Source organism: Dromiciops gliroides, chromosome 5 (genome assembly GCF_019393635.1).
Source record: "Dromiciops gliroides isolate mDroGli1 chromosome 5, mDroGli1.pri, whole genome shotgun sequence".
In the NCBI taxonomy this organism is placed as follows: domain Eukaryota; kingdom Metazoa; phylum Chordata; class Mammalia; order Microbiotheria; family Microbiotheriidae; genus Dromiciops; species Dromiciops gliroides.
In genome coordinates, this window is record NC_057865.1 from 215,997,181 (window position 1) to 216,012,542 (window position 15,362).

Below are 15,362 nucleotides of genomic sequence, written 5' to 3' on the forward strand. Positions count from 1 at the left end.
GGGGAGTCAAATCTGGACTCATCTCCTCAGTATCTGTGGAACCTTGGGCAAGTCACCCTACCTTTCCGAGCCTCAGTTTCCTCATCTGTAAAATAAAGGGATGAACTGGGATGGACTAGATGACCTCTGACATCATTTCTGTTCCAAATCAAAAGCTATGACCCCATGGTGAAATCAACCGTCTCAGTGGGGAGAGGGAACACCAGGTATGACCATAAGCCTCTTTCTAGGAAGATGTGGGAATCCACCTCCTCCAGCTGTTGCTGGCCTATGGGTACGGCAGGGTGATGAGGGCACCATGCGTCTACTGGGCCATGGAGCTTGGAGCTGCTATCCATCCTTCTGGGGGCTAGACATCCTAAGGGCAATCATGACTGAGAACTGCGTGGTTAAACCCCTACCATTATGTGCAAGAAAGGATTTGGGCAATATGGTCACAATGGGACAGATAAGTCATGCAGTGGACAGAATGCTAGCCTCGAGTCAGGAAGACCTGAGTTCAAATCTGGCCTCAGACAGTTACTAGCTGTGTTACCCTGGGCAAGTCACTTAACCTTGTTTGCCTCAATTCCTCATCTGTAAAATGAGCTGGAGAAGGAAATGACAAAGCACTCCAATATCTCTGCCAAGAAAGCCCCAAATGGAGTCACAGAGAGTTGGATATGATTGACAAACAACTGAATAACAACAAATGGTCACAATACGGTCAGCTATAAGGGAATTCTCTTTCTTCTCAGGAAACATAGAATCTAGTTGGGCAAATGCCAATGTCAAAAAAAAGTCAGAGACTTCAGGGACTGGAGTGCATAAGACAGCAGTCTTCTAAAGCTTAACAGTCAAGCGGATTAGGTCTGGGTTTCTCTAAATACCAAAATGTCCACAGGGGAAAGGGACAGTCACTAGCTTGAGAATTGCTGACAAGTGTTTTGTTGAGCAAATTTGGTTCTTTTCTTTAGAGTGTGTGAGAAAAGGATAGGTTGAAGGGATAATACAGGAGAAACACTGGAAAATATATCCCTAACACTTATCAGATATTTGGGGGTGGGCTGCATTCAAAGGAAAACACTATACAAAGGGTAAAAGCCCAGGATTAAATTGGCAAATGAAAAACTTTAGAAATCACAACCTCTCAGCCTCAGTTTCCTCATCAGTAAAATGGGGGTAATAATAGCACCTACCTCACAGGGTTATTGTGGGGTCAAAAGAAATAATATAGGGGCAGCTAGATGGCACAGTGGATAAAGCACTGGCCTTGGATTCAGGAGGACCTGAGTTCAAATCCAGCCTCAGACACTTGACACTTAACTAGCTGTGTGACCCTAGGCAAGTCACTTAACCCTCATTGCCCTGCAAAAAAAAAAAAAAAACCTAAACTAAAAGAAATAATATATATGGTATTTTGTAAAGCTTAAAGTACTATTAAAAATCTAGTTATGGGGGTCAGCTGGGTAGTGCAGTGGATAAGTCACTGGCCCTGGATTCAGAAGGATCTGAGTTCAAATCCGGCCCCAGACATTTGACACTTACTAGCTGTGTGACCCTGGGCAAGTCACTTAACCCTCATTGCCCTGCCAAAAAAAATTTTTTTAAACCTAGTTATCACCATCACCACCATCACCATCATTTTTATTAGTGTTCTCTCAGTTGCTAGGTAGGTTTTCATTTCTTAGGTGGGATTGTCAATGTATACGCAACACTGTCTTCCATTCAGACTATCAGATTCAGGACCTTTTCCATCTGAACTACCTCTGAAAGGAATACAGGGAGGAAGGAAAACAAGGAACTCTCCTCCCACTGTCATAACGAACCTCCAGGCAGCTTTAAAGGAGGGATTCCTAATGTCAGCAGCAATTAATTACAAGCTTTCTTTTCACTTCCATGTGAAGTACTTCTAACCACCTTTAAAGACTGTTCCGATGATCTCTGAAGTCCAAGTAACAAGCTGTACACTCAATCACTTCAAGACAAACAAAGGTTGCTTACCTGTATGTAGGCTTAGTTCTTCAAGTGTGTATATTCTACATCCTAATTTCCGTAAGGACTTTTAGGATCTGAATGGCCAGGAGAGAATTACTCCAGTAATAGCATTCCTCCTCCCAGCAAAAACAAAAACCAAAAACCCAAACTTAACCACAAAAGCATTTCTCCATCCAGTCTGTCTCTAGACCCTGGGGTCACCTGTTTAGGTCAAAGAGGGAAACCTAGAGGCCAGGTTGTGATTGTTTTATTCCCTCTACTTTTCTCAAGCCTAGCTTCAAAGCTGTACTCACATGACAGAACATTGTGCAAAAGACAGGTAATCGACCAGCACATCCAGCCCTTTGTTCTCATCACTCAGAAACTCTCGGACCCACCTGCAGACAGGAAATGCAGACACTCAGCATTGTTCTTCTTCATAAAGCTGGTACACTGTGAGGGTGGAGTAGGGAACATCAGTGACAACGGTCAAGACCCTCTCAAAGGTCTCCCTGGGAGTCATGATACTGGTCTGAAAGCCTGCCCCTGAAACCAGTGAAGGAACCAGCCCCTTTCCCAGAAGCCCTGTAGACCAGGGATGTCAAACTCAAAAAGAAACAGGGACCACTAAAAGGATCCCTGCTGGCTGCATCCCAACTTAGAAAACCATATATTTACATTTGTTATGGGCCCAGGGCACCCCAGAAATTCTCTGGGGTACATCAAAGAACCTTCTCCTTGAGAAACTAAACCAAAGGACAGACACACCTAGCTTCAGGACCACCGCCCTTCATTCTAGTCTCCCTCACCCCCAGGGAGATAAGATTAGGTTTGGCTGCTGCCTTTGTGGCCTGAGAGGCAGAGAGATGGCTTGAGAGATCCACAGCCACTCCTCACCCAACTCCTCCAGCCACCACCACTGGAGGATGGTTTTCCCTCACTAAGGGAACTTTCCACAGTCAGACGATCCCCTCATTGGACCACCATTAGACCTCTAGAAAAGCACCTGCCTGTTTCCCGCTTGAGATTGGTATCTCAGATCCCCGCTCTGTGCCATGCCTTTCTCTCCATGAGAAGAAGTCCAAGGATTTCTCTCTTGGTTTCCCTTCCCCAGCCCCTTAATAAATTACTATCTTATTCTACTGGTTTTGTGTGCAAGAGGGTATAATTCTTAATTTAATTTTTTTTTTTTGGTGGGGCAATGGGGGTTAAGTGACTTGCCCAGGGTCACACAGCTAGTAAGTGTCAAGTGTCTGAGGCCAGATTTGAACTCAGGTCCTCCTGAATCCAGGGCCGGTGCTTTATCCACTGCGCCACCTAGCCGCCCCCAAGAGGGTATAATTCTTTAAAGAGGAATTCCTAAGCACCCCAAACCCCCTACCCTATTTTCCCCATGACACATTATTTATGTCCTATATAGTATTTTTATTTATTTTGTTAACTATTTCCCAATTATATTTTAATTTAGTTCAGGCATACTCAGACACATCTGCTCTAGACTTGAACTAGATGTTTAGGAGCCATCTTGAACTGCTTTCTCCTGAATTAAGGGTACTTACTAGCTACAGGAACTCAGAGTGATGGGGGGGGGGGGAGAAGTAGGGCAGAAAGGAAGGTTTCTAATAGACAAGGCCTTAAGAGGTAGCCCTATCTCACTAGCTCTAAGTCCTACTTAATGTCCTGGAAATGGGAGAATCTATTCTCCCTATCTCTGGGCTTAGGAGATAATACCTTAAATGCCTAATCATAGCCACAAACCAACAACTCTATGATAACTTGATGATATGAACTGAAGCATCGGGGCCCTCTTGGCCACTGAGAAAACAAGATGCCAGGCCTTCATCCTACTTTTTTCAATCCTAAAATAAGTCCCTAAGAGGCATTACCTTGAAAGCTAGGAGCCCTGGACACACCTAAGTAGTATGATAGAATCACTCCTACAGTGGATACATTAAGCTCCTTAATCTCTGGGATTTTCTGTTCATTCAGGATGTATATAACTTTCTGTCGGCTCTGGCAGGACAATCCCTATCAAACTTCCTCTCTGGTGGGAAGGCTGGGGTGGGGGAGACAGGTTGGACACCAGGCACCATGACGGCAGGCCACACCCTTCATGCTGCAAAAAGCAGGCTCTGGCCCAGAAAGCCAGGCCTGGTGGAGATTTGGCAGCAGGCTCAGGCTGAAGCTGACACCGGAGCTGCCTCAAGTTAGCTTCCTCTCTGGGGGCTGACAGGCCTCCCATTTCCTGTCTGTCTGCTCTCCAGCTCCCCACCCCCATCTCATTTCCTGTCTGAATCCACATTGCTATTTTCAGGCCCTTGACATGTTGAGGAGAGGTTAAAGGGCACATAAGCAAGGCAGAGAAACCAATGCACATAGTAAGCAAGGAACAAGTAAGAGAGACTCAGAAATGCCACTTTCTGTCCCTTCTGGTATCCTCTCCAAGGCCTAAAGTGCTCTCTTGTCCACCTCAAATGCTCCTTCTGTCGTGCCTTTGATTCACTGGGCACTGACAACCAGGTTTCTCCTCCTCCCATCTCTGAATTTTGTTCTCTTGTCCTTGGTACGACCAGATCAATCTCACACATTCCTAGCCCAAGAATAAGGAAGAGTCACAGGTCAGACTTCTGAAATCCTAGTCAGACAAAAGCTAGTCTTTGGATTACCAGTTCTCTGGGCACAAATCATGCCGGGTCCTGTCTTTTCCAGGGACCTTATACAGTATAATGGCAAAATTATGGGATTTGAAGTTCAAAGTTATACTTTGCATATAACTGAGTATGCAAATCAGTTCTTTCAGCTGCTTTAATTATAACCGTAAAGCATTCTAATGCTTTAATTCCATTTTGCAAGTTTTTCTTAACTTAGAAAACTTCTTGGATTTCATCTTGAGAATAATTAACAAAAAGATCAACAATATGACATTTTATCATTAAAGAATCATTCTAGGGGACTTCAACATACATACTGACTCACCCTCAAACACTCAGCCCCTCAACCTACTCACTTTCCATGCCATACCCTAGATCTTGCCATTATGCACAAATCTACCAAGAATTCTGAAATCCCCTTATTCCACAATAACCTCTCCCTCTGCCTTCCCTTACAGAACCCTACACTCTTTGTCTGCATGGGGACCTCCAATCCTCCTTCAATTCTCCCCAATGCCGTCTCTCCTGCACTAGCCACTTTCTCCTCTTTTCCCCAACTTGACCTCTTGGTGGCCCAATTCCACTCCATACTGTCCTCCTCTCTTGAATCCCTCACCCCCTTATCACTTCGCTGATTACACTCAGCCAAGCCTTAGCCCTGGATCACTGTCACTCTTTATCCTGCCTTTGCTCCTATACATTTGTTGCTGAGTGAAGGTGAAGAAAATCACATGACCATTCTGACTGGGTCCACTAACAAATTTATATTACACAGCCTCCACTGGGCCCTCACTGCTGCCAGGCAATCCTACTATATCTCCCTTATCAACTCTCCCATTCTCCACAATGGCTCTTCCAGACCTTTTCATCTCTCCTTAAACCTCTCATGGTTCCACCTCCCCTGACTCTCTCAGCAAAGAACCTTGACTCATATTTTACAGAAAAAATCAAGGCCATATGCTGTGTACTCTCTCTTGTCCCCCCCCTTCCTCAACTCCTATCACTCAGGTACCTTCTGCCACTCTCTTCTCTTTTGTCTCACATGATAGGTGTCCTTACTCCTTACCAAGGCTAACCCAGTCTCCTCCAACTGCCTCTTCTGTCATCCACACCACATCTATCACTTATTTTCACTCTCCCCCTCTACTAGTTCATTCCCTATTGCAGACAACACACCCATGTCTCCCTCATCCTCAAAAAGCCCCCCACTTGATCCTTCTATCCCCCTGAAAATATCATCCTCTATCTTTTCTGCCCTTAGTGGCCAAACATGATGGCCTTTTATCAATCCTCATTCTTTTTTTTAAAGTATTTTATTATTTTCCAATTACATATAAGGATAGTTTTCCACATTTGTTTTCACAGGACTTTTAGTTTCAATTTTTTTTCTCCCACCCTCCCTTCCCTCCCTCCTCCCCAAGACAGAAAGCAGTCTGATATAGGTTGTATATGTACAATCACATTAAACATATTTCTACATTAGTCATCTTGTGAAAGAAGAATCAGAGCACAAGGGGAAAACCTCCAAAAAAAAAAAAAAAGAAAAAAAAACCAGTCCAAAAGTAGAAACAGTATGTTTCAACCTGCATTCATAATTCACAGTTCTTTTTTCTCGATGTTGAGAACATTTTCTATCATGAGTCCTTTGAAACTGTTTTGGATTGTTGCACTGCTTGAGAAGAGCCAAGTCTATCACCATTGTTCATCACACAATGTTGCTGTTACTGTGTACAATGTTGTCCTGGTTCTGCTCCGCTGAGTCAACATCAGTCCTTCCAGGTTTCTCTGAACTCCTCCTGCTCATCGTTTCTTACAGCACAATAGTATTCCATTACATTCATATACCACAACTTGTTCAGCCATTCTCCAATTGATGAGCATTCCATCAATTTCCAATTCTTTGCTACCACAAAGAGAGCTGCTATAAATATTTTTGTACATATGAATCCTCATTCTTCTTCCACCTCTCTGTAGACTTTGACATGGTTGATCACTCTCTCCTCCTTGATCCTGCCTTCTTTCTAGGTTTTCAGAACAACATTTTCTCCTGGTCTCCTTTTACCTATCTGATAGCCTTTTCTCTGTCTCCTTTACCGGATCCTCCTCCAAGTCACACCTTCTAACCATAGCTGTCCCACAGGGACAACTTCTCCTCCCTCTGCACTATTTCATGTGATGATCTCATCAGCTCCCATGGATTTAATCACCATCCCTATGCTGATGATTCTCATAGCTCCCTATCCTGACCCAACCTCTGCTGACCTCCATCTCCCATCTCCAACTGCCTTTCAGACAACTTGAACTAGATGCTTAGTAGCCATCTTAAACTCAATATGTCAAAACCAGAACTCACTAAATTTCCCCAAGCCCTCCCCCTACCGTCTCTATCACTGCAGAGGGCAACATCCTCCCAGGCTCACCACCTAGGAGCCATCCTGGATTGTTCACTCTCTCTCACGCCCTGCCCCCATATTCAATCTGTTGCCAAGGCCTGCCAATTTCACCTTTGCAAAGCCTCTTGAATAAACCTCTTCTCCTCTGACACTGCCACTACTCCAGGGCAGGCCCACATCACCTTGGATTAATGCAATAGTCAGCTGGTGGGTCGGCCTGCCTCAAGTCTCTCCCCACTCCAATCCAACCTCCATTCAGCCACTTCAGTGATTTTCCTAAAGCACATGTCTGATCATGTCACTCCCCGTGCCCCACCCCCACCATAAACCCCAGTGGCTCCCTGTCACCTCCAGGATCAAATATAAAATCCTCTGCTTGGCATTCAAAGCCCTTCCTAACTCAGCCCCCCTCCTACCTTTCCAGTCTTTTTACACCTTACTCTCCACCAAATACTCTTCCACTTAATGACATTGGCATCTTAGCTGTTCCATTAACAAGACACTCATCTCTTGGTATTTTCTCTGGCTGTGGCCCATGTGTGGGAAGTTCTCTCTCTTCCATTCAGACTACTGACCTCCCCAGCTTCTTTTAAGTCCCAACTAAAATCCCATCTTCTGTAGGAAGGCTTCCCCAACACCATCTTAATTCTAATACTTTCCTCTCTTGATGATTTCCTATTTATCCTATATATAACTTGCTTTGTACATATTTGCTTTCGTGTTGTCTCCTGCCTTAGACTGTAAGTTCCTTGAGGGCAGGGATTAACCTTTACCTCTTTTTGAATCCTCAGTGCTCTGCACAGTGTCTGGCACACATTAAATAAATGTTCACTGACTGACTAATTAATCTATCATCACAAGCATCTTCTGCATTTTGAGGTTGTTTGTTTCTTTTTAACTTCAATTTCTTCTTTCAGTTCTATGAATCATCCCTGGCAGGGGGAGAACCAGCATATCAAGCATCTCCATGCTCAGCCTCTTTCTGAGAGGCCTTTTCTTGCCAGAGAAGTGTCTACCTCTCCCCCACCCCCATCTTTCTTTCTCTTTCCCCTTCTCCCCGCCTTACCCCCACGAAGACTGTAAATATAGATAATCATCAGCACAGAGGTGATAATTAAACCCATGTGAGTGAATGAGGTCACCAAGAGAAAGAAGAGAAAAAGAGCCAAGCCGGAGCACTGGGGGACACTCACAGTGACGGGGCATGTTGTAGATGATGATCTAGTAAAAGAGACTGAGAAGGAACAGTCAAAAGAGAGAGCAGTATCCTGAAAGGGAGAAACACTTACTATGTGCTGAAACACTTACTATGTGCTCAAGCTGCTGATTTATGTTCTAAAAAGGAAAGATAATACATAAAGGAGAGGTAGGGTTAGAAAGTGGGGAAGGGAGTTCAACCATGCAGCAGCATGGTTTGGAAATGTCTGAGAAAGGAGGTGAGAGTGTGGTTCTGGGCTAAATAAGATGAAAATTAACCTACAAGGGCCCAGAGTCCTAAAAGCACAGTCCACATTCCAGTGGTAGGAGAAGAAACAGGACCATGGCTTGGAAAAAGATAAAGAGAAGGCTCTAATATCAGAGCCCAGTGTCCCAGAGGTTATAATCCTATGGATCATAGGGTCCCTTCCATCAACTACCAGCAAACCCAAGGTCCAGAAGACATGCAGAAGATTCACTAGAAGCCAAAAGCCATAATTGTATAGTCGTAGCTCCTTTCTAGCCAGAAGAAATAGAAGAAATTGGGGTGAGAGGCCACTTACTACTCTACGGCCTTTACTTCTCCTGCATAAGAACCACAGGTGAAGGCCTGGACAAGAAACAGCTCTTGGGAATAATGCAGCTAGTGACAAGCCACTTAATTCTCTGAGCATGAGGGGCTCAGATCAGTGAAAGTCGTCTGCATCCCTTCAGGTGATTAGGTCCAATCAGAAACATCAACGTCAAACCCCTTCTCCTTTCACTGCCTGGATCCTCCCTCCTACCTAACACCAAAAAATTCAGCAAATAAAGATCCCTGATTTCCCAAAAGCTGTTTTCAGTATTTGGTTTGACAATGTGAGCTGGAAATCAGATAGGTAGGACAGCAATCTCTCCAGGGGTATTTCCTGTGACCACCACAGCTGACTCTGTCCAGGTGTTCTGACTGCTTCCCACCTTCTCTTGCCAAAAACTGTGGGCAACGTTGTAGCCACCCAGGCATACACATAGTGTGGATAAATGAGTGAGTGGCTACCTGCCAACATTCAGCTTGGACAAAAGGCATCTGACATCACGGGGCTTTGTTCTCTACTCTTTCCACTGCTACTCACAGGAAATCAGGGAATACACAGCTGGCAACAGTCTTACTCTAGACTCCCCCTAGGCCCCAAGTGTGCCCCTTCTCCCCACATATTTGAAGAAAAGCCCAGAATGAGCTGAGGCTTGTTACAAACGCTAAGGATAATAGAAATCATTTTTGAGCTTTGTTGGAGGGCAAGAGAATGAGCATTCAAAGAGAGAATGGGGTGGCTATTCAGGGCAGATAGGATGGCAATGATGATAAAACTGACAAGCAGGAAAATGTCCAGAGGAGGTGACCAGGATGATGGAAGGCCTCAAACGTGAGAATCTGGTGAAAGAACCAAGGATGATTAACCCGAGGAAGATAAGGTGTGGGGATGTGGAACATTTTACCTGTCTGTCTTCAGCATTTTAAGAGCTATCATACAGAACAAGGATCAGACTTGTCCGACTTGCTCCAAAGGGAAGAACTAGGAGCTACAACAGCAGAGAGTTTCAGAGAGGCAAATTTCAGTTTGAGATAACAGAAAACCTCCTAACAATTAAAAGCTGTCCAAAAAAAGGAACTTCAGGAAGTAGTGAGCCCTACCTCCTCACCTTACCCCTCACCTTACTGGAAGTCATCAAGCAAGAGACCCAACAATGTCTTATTAAGGATGTTACAGAAAGAAGGATTCTACTCTGTCCCTGAGTTAATTGTTATACATCCTTTCCAGCCTAGCCTCTCATTAGCACCATCTCACCCTCACCCTCACCTAAAACAATAACTCTCCAGGCTCCCATGACCATCTTCTCTTGGGCTTGAGAAGCCCAAACTTAGCTCCGTGTCCATGTACCATTTCAATGAGTTAGCAGAACAGAGTCTGGAAACCAGACCCTGTGCCCACTCTGTGGGATGTCTTTCTAGGCCTGAAATATAACCTCTCTTTAGGAGGGTTAGTTCTGTCAAATAGGGCATCTGCTTTCTCAGAATCCTGGAGCACATGCAGCCCTTATGTTCCTAGGCCCTGAACATCAATGAGCCAGGCCATTGCTTCTATCCCAGAAGAAAAGAACTTCCCCTCAGGCTCCTCTGGATTTCCCTTGACTCAAGCCTTGCCTCTACCCTACAGGCAAACTTCAGTCTCTGTTGCTGTGGGAATATTTTAAACGCAAAGCTACAGGATGAAGACCCCAGGAAAGGCCTCAGCTTGCCAGTATTATCTAGTCATCAGCTGGCAGAGATTATGGGAAAAGAAGCCAGAAAATGAACAGCCTGTAACCATAAGGAGTCCAAAGCAAAAAGCCATGACAGGAACAGGCCCGTTCGTCCATGCAGAGGTTGGAGAAGAGAGCAATGAGCTGGCTCTAAGTGAACAATAACATTCATCCACCTGCAGCAGCCAGCCCCACTTGTAGACACTAAGGATCAGGCCAACTTACCCAATGTAATTCGTCCGAAGAGAGATCTCTAGCTCCCTCAGCACTTTGGTCGACTCTTGGACTCTCCTCCTGAACTTCTACAAACATCAAATTCTCAGTCATTCCCAAAGGACCCCACCCCAATTGTGTAGAACAAAAGCCATGCAGGATGAACAGCATGCCAGGACCACAACTTAAAGTGATTCTTAAAAAATAACAGCATTGCAATTCCTGTCCCTTGGAGGCAGAGCAATCTCCCCAGTCCCACCCCCATTTCCAAATGAAAATCTTTTAACTGCACAAGATCAGTAGGGACACAAAAACTAGGACCCCATCCCCCATATGAAAGGCACATCACCTTCCGAGTCACACTGGGGTCCAGGAAGCTCTGTAGTTTCTGGATATAAGTGTGGGGAGGATTCTTCACCTGAAATCGCTCCTGCAAAGACAGCACACAACACAGAGAATGCTCAAGAAGGGAAAACAGTCACAGTTCTCATTGTGGGAATCAGCCCTCCCAACATCACCCATATTCCCCATTCTCTAGTCTGCTTCTTCTCTCCTTCTCATAACAAATATTTCCTAAGATGTTGTTTCCCTTCCCCTTCAATATGCCCCTTCATGCAAACTGCGAGTATTCTGGGAGAAGAGCCTTTGAAAGCCTTTTTCTTCCACAACCTCTAGTACTGATTGAGATGCCAAACCAAAAACATTAAGACATCTTTCTTATTGCTTAACGTGTCTAGTACAATTCTCTACACATGTGGGAGCTCAATCAATACTGCTGACTGACTGACAACAGAGTTTGTAGAAATTCCTAAAGTTTTCAAGGCCAGCCAGAGATCTGAGGGATAGGGAAAAGTGGGGCTTAGTTTACAAAAATCACATCTCCTAAATCAGCCTTCCAGGCTCTGAAACCTGAGGTAAGAACCTGGTCTTATTTGAGGATCCAAGGAAGACTATACCTACCAGCACATCTCCTCTTTGCTTAGTTTCATAGGATCTATCGATCGATCGAGCTATCATAAAAGCTCTCTTTATATAATACTTCAAGGCTTAGAAAGTGCTCTCCATACCACGTCCCTGTTCAATAGGTTATTAAGTATTCTTACCCCCTTTCTACAAGTCATTGATAAGTCATGTTCCAAGTCACCCACAGTTAGTAAATAGCAGAGCCAGAATTTGGTCCCAGGTGTCCTGATTCTAAGTGGTGTGCTCTTAACACAGTACTTTCTCATATACATGTCAAAGAAATCCTAAATGACCAAGAAGAAATAATACCTCCTAGAAAAGCAACTTAAAATCATCTTCTCACACTATTCAATATTAGTCAAATGCTTAACAATCTTGGAAGAATATGGGTTCTCACTATGAAATATGAAGAACTGGGAAAGAACAATTAAGATAAGTAGCATTAGAAAAAAGGACTTATAACTATGAGAAATATGTAAAAGAACTGAACTTATTTGGACTGGAGAAAATAACACTGAGTAATAGCCATCTTCTGTAATGAAGGGAATCAGAACTAGGTCTTCTCCATATTTTCTCAGCGCACAGCAGAAGTAATGGATTTTTTGTTTGTTTGTTTCTGTGGGGCAATGAGGGTTAAGTGACTTGCCCAGGGTCACACAGCTAGTAAGTGTCAAGTGTCTGGGCTGGGATTTGAACTCAGGTCCTCCTGAATCCAGGGTTAGTGCTTTATCCACTGTACCACCTAGCTGCCCCCAAGAGTAATGGATTTTTTTTTTTTTTTTTTAGTGAGGCAATTGGGGTTAAGTGACTTGCCCAGTGTCACACAGCTAGTAAGTGTTAAGTGTCTGAGGCCAGATTTGAACTCAGGTACTCCTGACTCCAGGGCCGGTGCTCTATCCACTGCGCCATCTAGCTGCCCCAAGAGTAATGGATTTTTAACCAAAGCAGAGGGTTAGGTATAATAAAGAATTTCTGGACCTTGAAGGTGCTAAGATACAGGTGTATAAAGAATATTCCCTGTATTGGGAAAGGTTAATAATAAAACCTAGCACAGTCACTAATAATACTGTCTGGAGGCAAAGTAAGGGATAAAATATCCTTTGGAAGGCATAGTCAATTCTAAGGAGTCAGTTGTGAACCTAATCCTATTCCCCTAAAGAAAGACTTCCTCCCTTTCTTGTTCTTTCACTGACCCCAGTACCTGGTCACAGATGAGGTCCCACTTCTTCTCATTGTCATACTGTCTCAAGAGACGGGCCTTGTCTGGAGGAAGATTCATGGAACTCTGAAAAAAAGAAAAAGAAATGAGTATGTGATTGTTAGGGGATGGCGACTGGATGGACAGCAGAACATGCTGCCTCCTTCCTGTTCTTGAGCCTCTTAACTTTGCCTCAATGCACTTTGGGGGATGGGAGTGGAGCAAGGGGAAGAAAGTCTATGAAACTGTCATTTTTCACTGGTACAGGGGACTGATGGTGAGGGAACTCCTTCCACCAATGCAGTCTACAGCTCTTCTCCAAGTCTGAGTCTTGGAGAGTTGCCTGAGAGGGTGAGTGTCTTGTCCCAGGTCACACAACCAGGATGTAGCAGATAAGAGATTTCTGACTCTAAGACAGACTCTACCACATCATGCTGTTCCCAAAGACATTTCACTAACAAAAAAGGGAGACCCAAATAGTTTAAACTTCAAAGGCCAGAGATATCTGATGCACTGCCATCACTACTACCTCTACTTTCCCCCTTTTCCTGTCATGTCTTCTTGGTGGCTAGCTTTAGGGGAGAAAAGGGAGAAGGGACATGTGAAGTGAAAGCAATCTGGCTGACTATGCCCTAGGCTTCCAGAGATCATACTAGGCCTAAGGACTTCATTAAGCTTTTCCAGAAGAAATTCTGTGGGGGGGCATCTAGGTGGCACCCGGGATTCAGGAGGACCTGAGTTCAAATCCGACCTCAGGCACTTGACACTTACTAGCTGTGTGACCCTGGGCAAGTCACAACCCTCACTGCCCCACAAAAAAAAAAAAAAAAGAAAGAAAAGAAAAAGAAACTCGGGTCCCCCACCTCACCTTTGCCTACATTCCCTCATCTGTATCCCACTATGGGCCATTTCTGTTCCAAGTGGAACCCCTCTGCTTGGAAATCTTGTATGTAGGTGCCCTAACAGTTTTATTCTCCTTCAGTCAAATAGAAATTCCTCATGACATTTTCCTCCTGTATTAATGACATCATGGGTTCAGTCACTACCCCTCTACTGATTGTTAACTGAAAGCATGTGAGATTTAATTGTGTTAACTTGAACCAACATTATCTCTTGTAATGGACCTAAGTTTTATTGTCTTTATCTGTTAGATTCAACATCATTCTTTTAGTTCTTCTCTTTTCTTCATCTCCTTCACTTGGGGGGGGCCAATGAGGGTTAAGTGACTTGCCCAGGGTCACACAGCTAGTAAATGTCAAGTGTCTGCAGCCAGATTTGAACTCAGGTCCTCCTGAATCCAGGGCTGGTGCTTTACCCACTGCGCCACCTAGCTGCCCCATCTCCTTCACTTCTTACAAGTCTCCATATTTCTCTGAATCTTTATATTCATTATTCCTTATCGATTATTATAATTATATAGTACAATTTGTTCAGCCTTTCCCTAATTGTTGGGTACAAGTTGTTACCACAAATAATACTATATTCTTGTACATTTTGGGGTTTTCTTCCTGTCACTGACCTCCTTGGGATTATCCTTCATTTCCCCTATATAGTTATATTTAGACAGTCCCCAATTTTACAACCATTCCCAGTACTACTAACCCAGCTTCTAAATTAGTTCTTGCCTATCTAATCAATTATACCCTGTTGCTGGATTAACCTTTGTAAAATAAAGCTCTATGTCACACTCATACTCAAAAACCTTCAATAGCTCCCCACTGCTTATCCTAGCCAGCTCCAAAGCCCTCTTAAAATATGCCTCCAAACTATTTCACCAGACTCCTCTCCCACTATATCCCTACAAATACCTGATGCTACAGTCAAACGGTGCTATTTATTATTCTCCAACAAGCCTAATGCTTTCTAAAACTTGATCATGCTCTTCCTTCTATCCATCCCTCAAGGTTCTTTTTGGGGGGGGGGGGGCAATGAGGGTTAAGTGACTTGCCCAGGGTCACACAGCTAGTAAGTGTCAAGTATCTGAGGTCAAATTTGAACTCAGGTCCTCCTGAATCCAGGGTCAGTGCTCTATCCACTGTACCACCTAGCTGCTCCCCCCTCAAGGTTCATCTTAAATGATATCTCCTTCATGAATGTGACCTTCCTCCAAACAAAATGTAATCTCTTCCTCTGAATCCCAATAGCACTTAGTGTGTACTTCTTATAGCACTTGTCACACATGTCTACTACTGTATTTACTAGGTGTACATGATATCACCCAGAGCTTGTAAACTCCCCAAGGGCAGACCTACTTATCTTTGTATAACACATAGTACCTGGTAAGGGACCTTGAACATAATAGACACTCAAATGCGCACACACACACACACAAATACATACAAACAACATACAACTGCTGAACTGCAAAGTTTGTCAGCTATTTGGAATGCAGAAAAAACAGGTACAGTATTATATGTGATGGTTAGAGTACCCAAAAAACTTAAAATCCTATTATTATACCCCATTGTATACCTATGTGGAAGCCTATTTTAGAGCCTTTTTAATTCAATG

The 15,362-nt window shown here is 44.0% G+C and overlaps 1 protein-coding gene across 3 annotated transcripts in view; it reads right to left on the reverse strand.

The window, feature by feature from the left end:
- FMNL3 (formin like 3) overlaps window positions 1-15,362 on the reverse strand; it is a 113,541-nt gene that overhangs the window by 20,668 nt on the left and 77,511 nt on the right. For all 3 annotated transcript variants that reach the window (XM_043965087.1, XM_043965085.1, XM_043965086.1), the window contains exons 2-5: window positions 12,855-12,938; window positions 11,040-11,120; window positions 10,703-10,779; window positions 2,271-2,354 (exon numbers count right to left, since the gene is read on the reverse strand). In XM_043965087.1, coding sequence (XP_043821022.1) covers window positions 2,271-2,354; window positions 10,703-10,779; window positions 11,040-11,120; window positions 12,855-12,938 — 326 coding nt within the window. The remainder of the gene's footprint in view (window positions 1-2,270; window positions 2,355-10,702; window positions 10,780-11,039; window positions 11,121-12,854; window positions 12,939-15,362) is intronic.